General features: G+C 34.5%; 1 protein-coding gene across 1 annotated transcript in view; it reads right to left on the bottom strand.

Moving 5' to 3' along the window:
* The window catches only part of LOC100371902 (netrin receptor DCC-like), a 36530-nt gene extending 26099 nt beyond the window's left edge, over positions 1–10431 (bottom strand). Inside the window, exons 1-6 of the mRNA XM_085503304.1 lie at positions 10310–10431; positions 5752–5838; positions 4415–4684; positions 3522–3639; positions 2618–2790; positions 1597–1736 (exon numbers count right to left, since the gene is read on the bottom strand). Coding sequence (XP_085359430.1) covers positions 1597–1736; positions 2618–2790; positions 3522–3639; positions 4415–4684; positions 5752–5821 — 771 coding nt within the window. The 5' untranslated portion in view covers positions 5822–5838; positions 10310–10431. The remainder of the gene's footprint in view (positions 1–1596; positions 1737–2617; positions 2791–3521; positions 3640–4414; positions 4685–5751; positions 5839–10309) is intronic.
* Between the last annotated feature and the right edge of the window lie 9190 nt (positions 10432–19621).

The raw sequence follows: 19621 nt of genomic DNA, 5'->3' as shown, positions 1-19621 counted from the left end.
AAGTCACTCTTGTTTGTACATTGCATCATGGAATGGGATAACGAAGGCAACATCGAAATAACTTGAAAATATAATATATACTTACTTCATTTAATATACTTTAGAATACTTTATTTTTGCTGAAGGGATGATGTTGTGAAAATAAAATCCAGCAAATATACTTTTTTTTCTATATTTCACAATAAACTCATCAAAAATCAGTGAAAATAAATTCCATACAAAATGCCCAAAAAGCATTTTCAGCGAAAATGAATTCCAGCGAAAATAAAGTATTCCACAGTAATACAATACAAAGCATGACAGATATATATATTTAAATAACATCAAATGCATTTTTGTTGAATTTCATCTTCCATGCATTGCAAAACAAGGTGTACATCCTATTGTATGTATGTTTCATGCTGCAGGATCATTTGTATAAACTTACTATGCTACTATTGGTAGCACATGTGCTAATGCATATATCAGAGTTTTGTCTAATCACATTTTTACATTGCAGTACACAATGAATACAATTTAGGTTTGTTTTTACTGGAGATGTGCTTCTAATAGAGCAAATACCAAAATTTTTGTTGGAAAAAAAAATATCAAAATATCAAACTTATTTTTGCTTTATTCTTTTTTACCACCACAGTAAATGAGTACAAATAATCACATTGATAAGTGTTCTCTGATATAGACTGGAATAATCTTATTTTATTATTAATGATACAAATCACAATTCATACAAGTCATTTAAAATGACACAGTCCCCGTTAAATTTTTGAAAGTTCTCTTTGTGCTCGTCGTATTAAAGCGGAGGGGTTGTCGCGAGCGTGTCCTTGAAACTTGAGTTCGAAGTGGCGTATACAACAGATTGTTTATTTACATCAAAACACGTGTTCCGTGTAGCAGTAATATGGCCAAAAATAAAAACAGCCGTTATTCAGCCATCTTTGATCTGAATATGAAACACACTGACATGTATGATGTATGTGCCAAATACGGATGAAAATGGTACATAAATTGTGGAAATATAGTACTAAGGCCAAAAAGTCAGATGGCTGTCAATCGGCCATCCTTGACCAGATTTTGAAACAAATTGTCATGGACATGCATCCTAACATGTATAAAGTACATGTATGTGTCAAATTTAAATGAAACCTAACAGAGCACGTCCAAGATACCGCATAAGAAAAAACACAAGATGCCTGACAGTTGACCATCTTTGATCCAATTGCAAAATAAATCGTCATGGACATGTATCCTAACATGTATAATCTATGTACCAAGTTTGAATGACAACTAACAAAGCATGTCCAAAATACAACATTTTCAAAAACAAGATGGCTGCCAGTCGGCCATTTTGAATCAAATCACTAAACCACTGCATGTGCATATGTCCTACATAAGGTACGAGGCACATGCAAAGAATGAACGGAATCGGTCCACAGGATTCTGAGATATGACTTCGAACGGATGCACGGACGGAGACCGAATTATAAGTCCCCGTTTTCGCACTTCGTCCGAGCGGGGACTAATAATCTGAATATTATCAGCAGAGCACAGTGATTCACACTGCAATTTAATGTTATTTCTGTAATATATAGAACTTACCTGAGACCACTCAGTCTCCCACTCACTGAGATACTGCAATTTATACCTTAGTGAGTTTTTTATAGGTGGGGTCCACGAAGCCAAGATAGAATAGGCAGTTCTAGATTCAAGCTGCAAGTTTTTTGGTGGAAACGGTGTATCTAAAACAAAATGTTGTAAATACAACACAGGTTAAATGTCATAAAAATATCATAATTATGATAAGCTGACAATAATGTGCCATTATAACTGCAGTAAGTTCTTCACAAACTATTTTCACTGTATTAGATGATATCATATGATATCAAATTTGTAAACAATTGTATGATTTTAATTTATTCAAGGCTTAAATTTGATTACATATTTTGAGATATTATTCGACGTGATGTTTTGACTTATTAGTTGTCTTGATACTGAGCATCCTTTGACCAAGTGTGTAACCCCTTAAAACCAATCAGAACCAATTATATACTCCTACAGGGCTGTATGAGATATTATTATACCGGTAATTCACTGACCTATCAGCCAATTAAATTTGCCAATAGACTTTTGCATCTATGCAGACTAAGTGGGCTCAGTCTTTTTTTTTCACTTTTATGGTTCAAAAGATTCAATGTCTGCTGTATTAAAATCTAATGACTCACTGAAATACTAAAATTAACAGTAATTTTAGAAACTTATAAGTTAAAAATTCAAACCATACCATATCTACATAATAAACACAGATTAGTGGATTAACAACTGGAATTTAGAAATAAATTTAGAAAAATGGTGTTTTATTCTGTGTAATAATAAAAATGTCAGCCCTACCAGGGTTGATATACATATTTGTTGACCCTCAGACAACATTGTTGACATTGTTTTCCTTGGTCAAAAGTTCTATCTCTGGGGCAACAAATCTGTATATCAACCATGGTAAGGGTCAACATACAGCCATTCTGGGTAACTGTCAACTTATTTGTGACAATCAAAATAGTATTTATGAGAAAAAAGAAACTTTCCTACTCTATGTTCTATTCATATAATGTAAATTTGAACTTACATTGGGTGTCTGGGTTGAATGCAATTATTTTATTGTCAGTGTCAAGTTGATTGGTTGAGGTGACTCTCATTGAATGTTCTGAACCAAGGTTAGTATATGTATCAAAATAGCATGAATTTGGTCCTTTTGTTATGCTATTTGGACAGTCATTCCAGAGGTTTCCAGAATAATAACTGTATAAAAATAGAGAGAGAAGATGAGAAGTAGCTTTTTTCATTGGATATTGGTATTGTTTTGGTAGACATGCTTTGATTAGCTAATACGATTGTTCAGGTAGAAATGCTTTGATTGGCTAATACAATTGTTTTGGTAGACATGCTTTGATTGGCTAATACGATTGTTCAGGTAGACATGCTTTCATTGGCTAATACGATTGTTCAGGTAGACATGCTTTGATTGGATAATACGATTGTTCAGGTAGACATGCTTTCATTGGCTAATACGATTGTTCAGGTAGACATGCTTTGATTGGATAATACGATTGTTCAGGTAGACATGCTTTGATTGGCTAATACGATTGTTCAAGTAGACATGCTTTGATTGGCAAATGTTGATAGTTCTGGTAGACATGCTTTGATTGGCTAATGAATTGTTCAATCTTATTTTATTGACTCATAAACACCAAAAAAGTCTGCTGCTAGGAATTATAGATTTTTATGTAAAATTATTCAAGAATAGTCTGAGACAGAATTGTTGTATTTAATGGCATTCTATCATAACATAATTTTTTTGGCTAAAATTTCATGAATTCAAATTGTAATCACAAAAGGATCATCGATATTGCGAAGTTTATTTCAGTGACCAAAAAATCAGATATTTTTCTCTGCAAAGTGATTATTTTTTCAACCATGCATGATATTTTTATATACATTTTCACTATAATCATACGTAGGAATGTACTCACAACGATCTCCATGTGAACACATACTGAGTTGGTAGATTGCTATCCACTGGGTCCCAGGTGCACCACATTTCACCCATGTTGTAACACACACAGGAAAAATTAGCGATACTCGGTGACCCTGAAAAATGAAGATCCATCATTACAAATTATTAAAGTCACTTGAACATAATTCAGTAGACGACATTTAGATTAAATTGTACTACCAAAATCAACTTTTGTCATATTTGGCAAAAAAAAACAAAAAAACATCATTATTATGGGTTTTTTTTACAAAAAAACCTGTAGCTACATTTTTGTAAGGGTTAATTATGTCCATTTGCTAAAAATACATGAAAAAGCAAACAAATTGTTTACTGAACGTTTGGTAGTAAAAATCATGTGACACAAAGACAATAACAGTTCTGTCAATATGCCTTTGCCACACAAAACATGCATGCAACAAATGTAATTTTACTATCAATCAATTTACAAAATAAAATAAATTTATGAACTGAAATGAGATGCAACAAGTGTTTATAGCATGTTTTGATAAAAGATGATGACATGAAAAAAATAAGCAACAAGAAATTAATTTTCTATTGACTTGCAGAAATCTCAGAAAAAATAAAATAAAATAAAAATAAATTTATGAACTGAAATGAGATGCAACAAGTGTTTATAGCATGTTTTGATAAAAGATGATGACATGAAAAAAATAAGCAAAAAGAAATTAATTTTCTATTGACTTGCAGAAATCTCAGAAAAAATAAAATAAAATAAAAATAAATTTATGAACTGAAATGAGATGCAACAAGTGTTTATATCATGTTTTGATAAAAGATGATGACATGAAAAAATAAGCAAAAAGAAACTAATTTTCTATTGACTTGCAAAATTCTCAGAATAATACTCACTTCCAACTACAATGTCTGTTGTCGCTATGGCAACCACTTGATCAAGATGATTCAGTTGACATGAATAATTGCCTTCTGCATCAAAAGTTACATTTGATAGAGATAACAGTGATGTGGTTGTATTGACAACTGAATACATATCCTCAGATAATACATCTCCATTCTTATACCAAGCAATGTCCTCCGCTGTGTACTCATCAACATTTATATCTACAAGTTTACATTGTGTTTCCATGGTTTCACCATATTTCACCACTATCTGCATAGCAACTGCAGGTACACAAAGTTTAATATTATGGTACTATTAAAAGAAAAACTGTTATCATGTAATAATGATTTTCACTGCAATTTATGCTTGCAATGGATGATTTAAAGATGCTAGGGTAAAAAGTGAAAGATGAAAGTAGTCAAAACTTTACATAATCAATCATTATACATGTATGCTACATGTACATGTGTTGTATACATCACATATAGGACTATATAAAACACATTGTGGTGTTTTAACCTTTTCACCACCAGTTCTCTTTCTTCATTACAAATTCACAAAATAGTTCTGTTTATAGACTGTACTTTCCTTTAGAAGATTGGGACAAAAATAAACATTTTTTTGTAGTGAAAAAAAAAAAATTGACTATATATAATTTTGCCTGTTGGCTCTAAAATTAGGGTTCATTTCTAGAAATATTGGGGAATATAAGAAAAAGTGCAGAAAACGTTTGGGCGAGAAAATCTAGTAGTGAAAAAGATAAACAACCTAGTGAAATATTCACTGTCACATTCTATAATAAAAAAGTACTAAAGCATTAGTATTTAACTTTCTCCAAATAGTAATTCAGTCAATCTGGGATGTGGATGACATAACAAATGGATTGAAATGATGTATTACAGTAATATATTACTAAGTACAGACAACATGCACAGATACCAGGTACATACATACATGTATGAGTATGAAAACATTCGGCCATTCCAGTTTATATCTGCACCACATCCACAGGGGGGGTGCAGATATAAACTGGAATGGCCCATTACTAATACACATTGTACCGGTACATGGTTCTTTATTATAAACTAGGTTTTCATTTCACTTATGTCGAAACATCAAATCTGCTGATAAAAAACACAGAATAATACTTCTACAGTGTACTGTTAACTATGAATTTTCACAATTTCCGGTTTCCATGGCAATCGTGAAGAAAAATGTTCACAAATGTCACTGGCACTCTGTATGTTGAAGAAACCAAGAGAAATTGTTACTGCAACAAAATTTTGCTATTTTTTTTTGACTCACAAAACAGATGAATGATTACTTATATGATATGTGATGGACTTACCTTCCAGTTTTAAACTGTTTGAGTTTTGTACCAATAGAAAATACATCAGAATAAATAGTGTTCTTGACATGGCAACACTTCAAATCTCTTTTAGGGGACAAAAAAACAACATCATGAAAACAGTGATTTTTGATTTACCATGGGTTTCTATGGTAACAATGGTTCACAATATCTTAAAATTTCATCCAATTACAATGCTAGTCATAACATTATTCAGAAAAAATTGTCATGAACATTCTGATAAACTAGCCAAATCAAATAATTCTTTTCTGTGTAAATGTAATTAATTTTTACAAACAAAAAATACATGAAACTTCATCATCTCAAATTTTCCCTCTGTAATGTAAGTTTAATACTTACTTAAAAATAATTAACTCAAAATTTGTTCTAAAAAATAAAATTTAACTGCGCAAACTTTCATAAAGTTTTTTATAGTGAAATTATACCAACTTTTGAGCTAATGACTACTATTTCCATGTCATTTGATGTAGTGCATGTAATAGGTGACAAACACCCTGTATAGGCCTTCCTGAGATAATTGGTTTCTGGGGAGTTCTATAATCATGTAATTTTTCTTTTCTATGCTTAGGCCTAGAAAATTTTTTTTTTTTTTAATACTGAGCTAAAATGGGGGAAATTTGAGTCAAGTGCAAGTACAAAAGCATTTTGGAATGCTTTAGAAGGAAAAAAAAACGTCCGAGGCGCATAGTTCAAAATGATGCACGGGGAAACGAGAAACAGAGATTTTTTTTTCTCAGCCTTATATTGAGTTTATTTGCATTTGTAATAGTAATAAGCAATTGTTCAATCAACATTAATAGTAGCAATTCGTACATGTAGTAGTACGGTTACTGGTTTCTTGGGAGTTTCCATATCATGTAATTTGTCTTTTCTACACTTTTAATAAGAGTGTTTGCATCAGTACTAGTCATAAACCTTTCTTCCATCAACATTAATAGTAGTAATTATGGTAGTAAAGTAATAATTGGTTTTGGGTGAGTTTTCAAATCATGTAATTTTTTTTCTTTGTTTGTGGGTTTTGTATCAATCGTAAACCTTTCCTCAATTGTCATTAATAGAATTTATCAAGTTATTTTTTCATGAATTTAAACATGATAATGTGTTAAAAAGTTTTTTTTTAAAGTCCTTCTTTGGGGAGGGGGCACCATGATTAACTGGTTTAGGGAATTGTGTTTAAATATTGATATTAAGTTTTGTTTTTGAGAGAGATTAAAAACTAAGACCTCTTTGGCTATCATTAAAACAAATGATCAGGTCCTCTCAACTGTTATCATATAATAGTATAAATTTATGCTGGTGTTCACAGATTGTGAATAAGATATATATTAAGATATGAATACATATCCATGAGATAATTGTTTCTATGGTACAATGTTCCAACCATATCTCATCATTATTTTGCTGAATACAATTCCATTTTATTTAAAAAAAAACAAGCTAAATCATTTTGTTTTCCTGATCTGAGTAATTATATTACATGTATTTTGACATTCAAATACTATGTGAAGTTCATCACCAAATTTCTCAGTATTACGTAAGTTACACATATTGATGTCTGAAAATAACAATTGGTAGATTATTGTCAGAAATTTTAATAATTTGAACTAATTAATCAAACAATTTTCAAATGGCATTAATTGGTTCTTAATTGGTTATTTTCTTTTTCATGAAGACCAAAAAAGCAAACAAATTGAAATAATTTTTTTTTCATTCTTTTGTGAACATATTGACAAAATCTAGCCAATTGTCGAAAACAGTGTGACCTTTATCAGCGGTCGGTGGGGGTAGTTATTTGGAACTTCATTCTAAAGTAGAATTCAATTAAATTAATGCAAAGCATGACAATGATTATTACTTGCTTTCTTAAGAACCCTTGATTTGTAACTGAATAGTTAAAAAATTTATTTTACATTTTTGTAGCATGGAAAGTACTGTGCTATTAAAAAGTGTACTTGTTGGATAATCTTATTAATATTCAAATCCCAATCTAACGTTCTTTTCACTTTTTCAAATGCTAATTTTGCTTTGTGAAAAATTCTTTGTTGAAACTTTTACATTATTTACATAATTGAGTCATACAGTAAATATGTATATGTGGATTTTTGTTCATACAGGAAAAAAAAGTGGTCTTCACCTGCTATTAAAAACGACAGCTTTGTTTGTTTGTATTATTGTGCATTTAAAAAGGTAGCCTCGATTTATGACAATACGAAATGGTATCTAGGCTTGTTTGTAACCCATCAGAGGTTGTGGGGGAGGGGGGTCTACGAACAGCAAACAATTTAGTAATGCAGTTATTTAATGACTACTTAAAGTTGTCACGGTTTCCTCAAATTAAAGTTGTTCATATTGTGAAGAAAACAAGCAGCCTCTCCGCTGAGATAGCTTCGCTGTTAGCAATGCACATTTCAGTTAAAGAACAGAAGATATCATTAGAAAATGAACAATATGTAGACTTGCTGTTTTCAACAAGAATTCAAAAATATCACTTTTCACCAAAAATGACAAAAATAATCATCAAAATTAGATAATTGAAGATATCACTACAAAAGTAACAAATCTGAAAGAGGTCCACATGTAGTGCCTATATATGTAATATAAAAGCAATCAGACTTGTGGTTTTTAACTAGAAGTCCAAAATATCACTTTTTACCAAAAATTACAAAAGTATTCACCAAAATTATAGAATTAAAGATATCATTACAAAACGAACAAATCTGAGAGAGGTCCACATGTAGTACCTATTATGTAATATCAAAGCAATTGGACTTGCAAATAGAGAATTAAAGATATCATTACAAAACGAACAAATCTGAGAGAGGTCCACATGTAGTACCTATTATGTAATATCAAAGCAATTGGACTTGCAAATAGAGAATTAAAGATATCATTACAAAACGAACAAATCTGAGAGAGGTCCACATGTAGTACCTATTATGTAATATCAAAGCAATTGGACTTGCAAATAGAGAATTAAAGATATCATTACAAAATGAACAAACCTAAGAGAGGTCTACCCAAGGTACATATACTAGTACACCAAGTATCAAAGCATTCAGGCTCATGGTTTTCAAGAAGAAGTCAAAAAAGTAAAATATTGACACGGACGACTGACGACGACGGACAAAGTCGACAGCGGAGCTAATAAAAAGTTGGTGACATGTGTCAATACATGGAGGTAAAAAGAGAAGGAGTCACAGCCAAGCTTAGATCAAATGTACCAGGATGGTCGCCGCTGTTTGTACATAGATCAGGGAGTTTATTTGCCGAACGGATCAAGGAGGACAGTTTCCTCTTAGCGCAGTGAGGATTACCGTGAATTAGCATACTATGGACGCCTTCGGCGGCACTCGGTGATTTTCGTGACAATTCTGTCAAATTCTTATAAACAAATATGGCGACGATCGATAACGCGCACGAGTTTGACTACGATGCTGAAACTGCTATGTCCTTCATTTCAGAAGACGTAAACAAAATCGAAGAGCATATTACAGACGAAAAATTGTTTTCCATATGCTGTGAACGAAACGATTACTCGAAAACAAAAAAAAATGCAGCGAATTTCTTGTTGACGCACTGCCGTAGGAAGTAGGACATACAAGGGATATAAACTTCAAAAAGCGTCATTTCGAACCTCAAAATTCAGTCACTGGTACAACGCGGTGCGGTCCATGCCATGCACCATTGCAAAGATCATTAAACAAGCTTTATTGTGGACTAAAAAACAGTACTAGCAAGGTTTCGAAACATTACAATATTGCCGATTCAAAACTACAACGGAAAATGTGCTGAAAAACGAAAAATTACATAAACTTAACAAGAAATTCTCTGATTTTCAAAATTCCGACTTTCCCGTTCTCACAAACACGTTTCCTCTACGTATAAAAGATCTGCGCATGCTTTATGTCCTTTGACATTTACTGCGACACCATAAAACAAGACCTTGGAATGTGTACTGTGCGCAGCAACGCTTGAGAGTAAATGACGCGTCGGCGACGATCCTGGGGTGAAAGGACGATAAGACAAAGGGAATTATAGGATTAAACTTGTCTAAAACAAAAGAAGTTTAGAAGGATTATTTTGGCTGTGACTCCTTTTCTTTTTACCTCCATGGTCAATACTAATAACACTTTCGAAACAAAATTTGTTATAAATTTGTCGCCACTATTTGCGACCGACCTAACTCAATGCCACTCCGTTCGATATGGTCGAAGGCGGTGTAGAGTACGATAGCCATTCTGCTGTCTTAACGGGCAGTCTAGCAAAGTTATACGATTCCACAAGAAATAAACTGTGGTTCCGCGTCGTTTTGGGTTCGTTTAGACTCGATGCTTCGCAATCGTCTTCCGGCAACTTAACCGGATCTAATACAGTATCTCAGACACTACATCGTATTTATAAACGGGTGACGTTTGAGTCGGACGGAAGAGTGAAATACAGCTCGCTAACTAGTCATCATAATTCTAAAACAATTTACAAAACGCTAAACAAGTAAACATTTACCACAACTCTGAATGAAAATACATGAATAACTCACCTATAACATCTAAATGTATAGTTTGGTTTCGAGCACGACAGTCTCGATCGTTCCAGACAAGGCAATAATGACGCGAAGCTTCGGAGAAAATAAACAGGAAGTTTCGCGGCAACAAACATCTTTATTCCAAGAAAACGCATAATAGAAATAAGTTTACAAGGGCCTTTAGGCTAGTTGATATTTGTAATATGGCTATAACGCACTTAACCATGCCACACGCCCACGAGACTGTGACTCTCTCGCATGTTTAATTAATTATACGTAATATAATAAACCTAGGGAGACTCTTACCAGCGCGTCGTATTACGACAGGAATATGATTAGCGAACGTAGTTTACACGCCCTCTTGCCTAACTGCTCTGTCCTGTCACTGGTTCACAGCACAGTCCCTCTAACGTACTATGTCTGGCGCCCGTCTGGCGGGGATGATGAATAGCAATGTAATGATAATATTTATTGATATCGTATCCCCGGAGCGTATATGTAAATAATTGAAATATAAATATTTTATTTCATCAATTACAGCTACCCCGATGCAGCTACAATCTGCCAGATATGTTTACCCTGAATCTATTTGGACAGCAAATAAGATCAATATATGTACCGAGAACCCATTTCAATGGAACGAACCTATATACTAGTAGTATCCTGGGGTCAATACCGTTACACTGTTGTGGGTGTGAACACAAAGTGGACGTACGAGAGTGATCGTGCGATAACACGTTCTATGTTCCAGGTCAAACGACTGTCGACACAGTACGTGCTGTCTCAGTACTCCGACCCGTATGCTAATGCTAACCCATGGGAGGTTAAACTCAATCTCCTTCACACAGTGCTTTACGCTTTACGCAATAGTACCTGTCACAGGCGGCCTTCAATTTTGTAGTAAATCACCCCCCCCCCAATTACGGTCATTTTTCCGTAGTTGTTACACCGAAAAATGTAATACACAAAGTGGCAACAAATGTACGTGACAGCCGAACTATTTATTAATGTCAGACTTCAGTAAAAACGTAAACATGAACAATTTTATCACGGTCTATGTTTTGCAAGGTAATGTTATTGTAGTGAAATGGCGCCAATGACGGCTGAATTTCTAATATTTTTTGGAATTTCGCATTTTGGTTTTTGAGGTAATTTCACTTAATCAATTGGCAGTAAGTAATCAAAATTTAGATTTCAGCTGTGATTCTCGAAGTTATGCCTTTAGTGGCGACAATTTACAATAATACGGCGAAAATCTAATTTTCGTTTATTGAAGCGCAAGGGGATCCTTTTAGGTTATTTGCAAATTTTCAGTCGACGGCGAGCCCAACGACGAATGTTAACAGATCAAAAACAAGCGCAAACTACAATGTTACCAGCCAGTTATGTTCCCATGCAATGTCCTAAAAAACGCGCATGATTTGACGTCAGTTCCAAAATAAACTATCACTCACCGCTTTCAAGCACTGAACGCTCAGACTACTTACTACTTTTCAGCCGAAATGTCACCCCTGCTGCGCAACTGCCAGGCCTGGTGAATCGCTTGGCTGTCGCGCAAAAAATATGAGCAAACTATGCCCTCCTACGACACGAAGTTACGCCCATTGATTCGATATGAAATGAAACATTGATTCGGAAACCGTCAACTGAGCGAGTACCATGCATTGACCACGTATTCCAGGTAAAGTAATATCACGTTTATCTAAAAATTTGATCCGTGACCCCATTTTTTACACATAAATTGCAATTAGCAATAAATTGCAATTGCATTTCCTTTGTCATTAGCGCCAGTTTTGTAACGGTCGGCGCCGAAATGTGAACACTGAAAGCTGGCTTATACCACAGTCCCTCAATAGGGATTGTGCATATAAGCAATATACTGTAAAGGGGTTAATTATTCACTGGGTTTTAATTTGGCTTATTTCGCTGACTGGAAAATGCGCTAAATTAAAACCCAGTGAATATGTAAAATTTACCATAGAACACATTATCTAAATGATCAAACCGTGAATTTAAAACCCACTGAATATGCCTGAAATGGTAAATCAGTGAAATTTAAACCCAGTGAAAATTAGTCATTTTACAGTACTAGCCTGACATGTAGGCGTGGGTGGCGCCCTCGCTGGCCGAACGGCATCAGACCCTTCTAACGCCTGACAGATTAGTGTATGTATCGTCGGCAAGATCAAAACTGCGAATTCGCAAAGTTCACGCTCTCTTGCAATGAGTTTCAATGAATATTTAATTTGGTGGTCATAGTAACACCTTGTCAGACTCAGGCTGTCTTTTCTTTTCATAACCAGGGAGACAAAGCCGGCACCATATCACGCAACAAAAATATGTAGATTTCCTCTAGTAAAATACCTCAAAGGTTAAACTAAATCCCTTGACAGAAATCTGGGTTTGTTATTTCTTCGTTATAGTTTATTTGTTCAACCATTTCTCGCGATTTTTGCAACCTCAATTAACGACTAAGCCTCCATCTTGAAAACTACGTGTCTTCAATATATCAAAAGAACCACGTGTTATTATTATGAGTAATAAATGATTGAACAGTTAAAATATAAAGATAAAACATGAATTTATTTAATACCTAGAATAGTTCCTTTTTCAATTTCGTCACGTGATCGATTTCAAAGAAATGGCTACTACTCGACCTTTAGTCTTGACATCGCATTTTATTGTTGTTTTTTTGTGTTATTAGGCTTGTATAGGATTATTTGGGTCATCTTTATGCGGTTATAAATTGAAAAAAAAATAAATGTTCAAAGTCACAGCAATTTCCAATTTGTTATACTCACTTGTGTATGTGTTGGGTGAGCACATAGACATGTTGAAAATTATTGTCAAACGTTATATCAGGTAGAGCAGTGGAAGAGCGCATGTGGTGGATGTGAGGATACTCTACATCATCAAAACTTAGTGCCAGCAGAATAAAAACTAGCACTCAACACAGATTAACCAGTCATGTTCCTAATCTGACAATGATCACTGCCACATGTAACCAGACTAGTTAATTGATAATATCTTATTGTAGTTATCAGTTCCATCATCAGGTTTAGTTGTTATATTATAGATGAGTTGTAAATCTGTATCCAGTCTATAGATGTAATCAACACAACCAATGTATACGTCACCAGGCATGTCATCCAAAGCCATGTGATTGAATTCAAAGGAATCATGGATAAGAACATTAGCAATAGTAGATTCAGTGAATATCACATAAAGGTAACTGAATACCAATACCAAGTCGTGCCATCGTTAGTTGTTGATACTAACAAAACTTTTAACAACAAGTAATATTAAATCTATTCACTTCGTTATTAGCAATACTCAATACTAGATGGCAATAATATTTATTCTCATGATGGACTCCAAATTTATCTTCGTTTTCTCAACATTAATCATATCAGTAACCATTTGCAAGAACCCATTTAAACAATAACACCGAGTTATTCTAATGATTATTCTACTGTAATGTAAAAGTAGAGGTTACAAATTTGGCATCCATTCAATTATAATGATATCGTGAGAAGTGCACTCAAAGTATATTATACAGCATAGCTAAGAAATACGTGTTTTATGATTGCCAAGGACTCGGAGATCTATTCATCTGTTGTAATAAATACGAGTACGGTTATCATACTGTATGTTTTCATACATTTTATTTTGTATATGAGAGTATGATGCCAAGTAGGCTTGGTGTTTGAGGCACGGGGTCTGGAAAACATTTTCCATTTTCAGTCTTCATTTAGTAGAAACAAATCCTTGCAGAAATCAACAAAGAACTTTCGTTATCAACTAGTAGTGGTGGTTCACTGAAAAAAAACTAGTAGTTCTAAACCAAAAAAATCCTCTCTCAAAAAATTGATATTTCTAAAATGTGGCCTTCCTAATTAGCAAGCTTAAAAATTTGATCTCCGCCAACGCAAACAAATTCAGAAATTCCAAATACAGGCTACTTTGATATATTGGGCCATTTTAATTTTTATGTAAACGAACAAAGCTTCTTGAGACCCATCTGGGCTCTATGTGTATACATTCACTTCATCCATCGTACTGGCAAGATTGAGATTCACTAAACTATACTATACGTTTACAAAGACATAATGATATATAGATAATTCCAATTTCCATCTTGTATTTTACCCTTGTTTTTTAGGCAGGAAAGGTTTTAAAATACATTAATTGACAAACGGTGTGTCCCTAAAAGTAAGAAATGTACATAGCAGCAGTGTTCCCCAGCATGTCAGCTACAAACCATCATTGCTGCTTGAATCTATATTTTGATTTCCCCCTGAATCGAATGTGTTGCTGGTCATTTTAGCCTTAACCCCGATCACAGGCTGGTTGTCTCTTGTATTGTTTGAGTCTTTTTGAAATCATTGTGGTTTGTTTTAGCGGACAAAACAATGCATTTAACTTATTTTTTTCTGAACACAGCAATTATATCTAGTGTTATTTCTTTTTAAAATATCAGTTCATTTCAAGACAAAATTTTCAATTTTATATATTCATTGCGAATATTTTTGTTCGAGTATAAGTATCGAGTATTTTTGACAAATAGTGTTTAAAATCATTATTTTGCTTCGATCATCGTAAAAGCCTCTTATCTTGACCACCATGTTTCATTTTATTAAACACTAACGATAAAACGGCAAAAAAACACAACAAAATGGAACACGTTATCTCAATGTAAATCAGAATTAGTTTCTTTAAGTTTTTCAGACAACGATCATTTTTTTAGGATTGTTACTCGACACTGTCAGGGAAGACAAAACAAACATTTCTATGCTTGTCCTGATTTTAACTATTTGAGTCATTTTATTTCTTTCGAAATTTACGTTACTGTAAATAACTTCGGTTCATATTCCATGAAGGAATAACCAGTCAAATAACGAATGTGAAGTTATTGTCAATTTTGAAAATATTCCTTCTGTAATTTGATGTATTCAAAGTATTCAGTTGAAATTCATAAATTACCATCATAATATTTTAGTGTACTCCCGATGTTTATCGATTTATTGAAAAAAAAGTGTATTGACATTGCGAGCACGGTTCAAATATTTTGTTTAATGACCAACCCAGTTTTGATTCAGGACAAATGCAATGCCTTCTACTTAAACCAACTTAGATACGCATGAGTATTGACAATTAATCGCTCAAGCCAATGTCAGTGAACGGAGATGAATACCCACTTAGTAAACACTATTGTCCCTCTTCAATTCATGGCGTATGAATCCCTACGTATAAAACAGGCACACCGATTGTTAGAATACAAATATCTTATCATCATATCGAAATGAAACGATTCAGGCACGTTAAATAGTACGCTGACATGCCGTCCATGATATTTTGATTACCCCCTTATTACCGTTGTCACAGCAATCGCCCACGCTCCCGTAATGCCGAACTCATTGTATTCTTGGCGGTTGCATGTTCGTTCTCTATTTAAACAGAGATTTCTCTAAAGATTGCAATGCGTCATAATCCGTATAGACTGCAATGATTGTGCTAGCTTATTTATTTTTATGATGACTTTAAAACCTCTGCAAATACGCCGCTGTCTAACAAATACACATATGGGAGAGTATAGCACATTAACGTTAATCCCATGTCCTGCAATGCTGAATTTATTCTATTCATAACGGTACAATGTTTAATACTGACTTTCACAGAGCTTTCTAAAAAGACAAGCCGTATAAAGTAAAATAACTAGTACGACCTAAAAACATTTGCTAATACACAGCGACTAGACAACGTTAGTTATATATGATAAACGAAAAATAATATGGAATAAACGCATCCTCTTTCACCCCACACTGAGGCGACTATATCACGATATGTTTTGCAGTTTCACGACGTTCATTCACGAGCGGTACGTATATGAATACCCCAGGCGCTGGAGGCTGTAATGTTCCGCCCGCTCGGTAAGATAATTCTAACAATTGTTGTTTGTGGAGCATTATCTTACCGGGCGAGCGGAACATTACAGCCTCCAGCGCCTGGGGGTAGTATATGAAGTGAATTGTTCAAAAATCGAGTGGTATACTTGACTCTACGTGTGGTTATTCCTATTACATTTGAACAATGAACCAGCCCGCCAACCTTCACTGGACAACAGCACAGCCTCGCACATATATGGAGCACACTGTTCTTGTATTTATTATGCTTTAGTGAATTTTTTTTTTTTTTTATTTGTTAGAAATTGAGATTAAACAGAAGGCACTGATTCACTCTATGTTTCCAAACACGGACTGTCACACAAATCTACGAGTTTTGATACATCCTAATCAATTTAATTTCACCTGTTAACCTCTTCACTGGGAGGTTATTTAAATAAAGATGCGAGGTATGAGCATAAGTTGCGGAGGGAGATACTGGGTGACGTAACAGGGTGATGGACACAACGTCACAGACGTATAAGATGTAGCTTAAGTATATGCATTTAGTATCCTAGCCTTGTATCCAGCCATTCTGAGGACAGCGTGAATATCGGCCTGGTTAATCGCTATGTAACTATGTAGTCGGCACATAATTCATTGTAATCAGTACATTACCATGGGTATACGCATGCACACACTGACGTGTAGGTGAAACCTGCCAATTGGGTTGTTCCCGCCTCAAGTGTCATGGCGCGCCGCACAAAACTACTGAATGGTATCTACTAATAGTTCCGACAACCATTCTGATTATCCATCACGTTCTTATTCGCTTTTCTATTTCTCTTGCTTACCCGACGTCATCGCTTACTCTCGATGCCGTACTCTCTAACGTTGCGCGAATATAAACTGTTTATTATTAAACATTTCTGGATGTGCCCTACCGTTTATTTGTTGACCGTTATCACTATGCTAGTTTCGGGCTGCTTAACTTTATCAGAATCCTTAATGGCGACCAATATGCAGTGACGACACATGCAATTTTACTAACATCTTATTCATTGTTCATTTTATAACAAAGTGACAACGATTTTCTCAATCTTGCCTAGCTATGATTTTACCCATAGTTCCATTCAGCCGACCACCAGCTATAATGGCAGGCGGAGTTTCGTCGTCGTCCCTACAAAGTATGTTCCGAATACTATTGGATATTTACAAGGTGACGAAAAACAAATCTGCAGGACGAATTGTATGTGTTTCATCGGCTAAAAAAGTAAAAATGTACAGGACGGGACATATTATTAGCGCAAAGTAGCAGTGAAAAAAACATTGAAGGTCCTTCAACCTGTGCCGTTCTCATCCATTATTACATGCCTTCATACGCCCGCCAATCACACACACACTTTAGAATAGGAACATCCGGGTTTTTTTTGCGGTCCAGTGAGCCATGTACGGACCGTCGTCAATAGCAACAGAGAGGTCCAATGATTAAAGAAATTCCCGGAACTACTCAATCATTCAGACTTGTGGAGTACTTCTTATCGCGAAGATAGCGCTCCAAACTACACTTCATGTTGGATGAAAAAATTGCCCAGAAGCTCATTCAGCTCGACCGGTGGTATGTCTTCGAGGCACCGCAATTCTCAGCTGTGCCAAACTTATCAATTATCATGATGCAAAAGTTTGTTACTGCTTATGAAACATGTAGCTTTTTACCAATAATAATTACCTTTAAACATTAAAATATAAACCCTATATTCTTTATATCATTAAAGGCATGTAGTAACAATATTACAGCCGAATATGGCCGTTAGTTCCCTCGCCGCTGTCGCAAGGAGATCATTTGCGCTCGGGCACAAACGCCCATATTCGGGCAGTAATGTATGAAGAAAATGGTAATATTACCATCGACCACACTACAGATGCAGCAAAAGTGTTTTCCAGGAATCCTAATATTAACAGATATTAACAGATATTAATATTACAGAAAACAAGGGTCTGAGTCCTGCGCTCCTTTTTAGTGGAAACGGCCATGCCATATTATAATATGCCATATCATTATAATAGTTCTACAATTATAGATGCTATATGATTAGAACATGTTATTAATGATAGATACTGAATATTGATAGATACATTCGACTATGATTTATCATGAACTGTAAACGTTGTTCTTGTATCACACATCTAAGCAGTCGTTCGATAAAACAAAGACATTCTCTAATTGGCATGTGCACTAGTTGCTTTGGTACGTGCAGTATCAATCATTACACATGCTATTATTGGTTTTTAAGTTTCATCAAACGAATACTGCTGTGCGTTCTGCAAACGTAACATTTTTAATTTATGATAAATCACAATACGATTTGATCTACATTAAGGAGAATAGAATAACAATAATAATTAAAACATGTTTTGGTTCATAATGCACCTTAAAACTTTGCAATAAAAAAAACTATACTCGTTCAGCAAGTATGATATCAAAGGGTCTATTTATCATACATATAATCATACATTCAATAGTCATATGTATTCAAACAAAGTTCATGACCGAGTGAGAGGACACACTGGAAAGCGACCACTAATAACCACGCACGTCAACTATGAGTGAATCTGTGTTGTTGTCCTATGTGAATGCTACCAAGCAACCATGGATTACTGACAATGAATTTTAAACTGAGCCTCTATGTGTATTATTTATGAATTTATCAAGCAGACACCATTGGGATGATATTAGACATTTCAATACATTTAACGGATGGTGTATGTGTGAAATATTGACGCTATATTTAAGTTTAAACAGTTCCGATATGTGGAAGAGAGTACTGCAATGGCTTCTTTCGTCGATTCTGCTACACAAAATGTCTGGTAAGGTCACATAGTAACTAAATTCTCGTAGGAGATTTATGAGTATGTTTCAACATACCAGTCACGTATTGTATTTTGACATAATGTTTTAAATTGGTGCTTCTACCGAGGTATTTTATCTATCATACGAGCAGTTTATAATTTCTCGGGGGATTAAGACAATTACCTGCCTTGACGTCATGATATGGGATATTATTATGGGATAGAAGGTAATCCTGGATCCTGAATATGGGGATATTTGTTTACATTCAAGTATTTTTTGGTAATTTGCAAAAGTCTGCCAAATAAATCTTACTACATGCTGATGTCACTTTACAAGATCCTGCATTTTCACGTACGAACTACAATCTGATTGTTGCGGCACAGTACTCACATGATTTGCTTAATTTACAGTATTGCATTCCCATGAGTTGTCTAATTTACGGCACAGTATTCCCATGAGTTGTCTAATTTACAGCATGGTATTTACATGAGCTGTCAAATTTACGGCATGGTATTTACATGAGTTGTCTTATTTACGGAATGGTATTTACATGAGTTGTCTAATTTCCGTATATCGACCTTGGTCAGAGTCATT

Source organism: Saccoglossus kowalevskii, chromosome 9, assembly GCF_978046115.1.
Source record: "Saccoglossus kowalevskii chromosome 9, keSacKowa6.1, whole genome shotgun sequence".
NCBI lineage: Eukaryota > Metazoa > Hemichordata > Enteropneusta > Harrimaniidae > Saccoglossus > Saccoglossus kowalevskii.
Note: the sequence above shows the minus strand (reverse complement) of the source record. Positions and strands in the feature narration are given on the sequence as shown.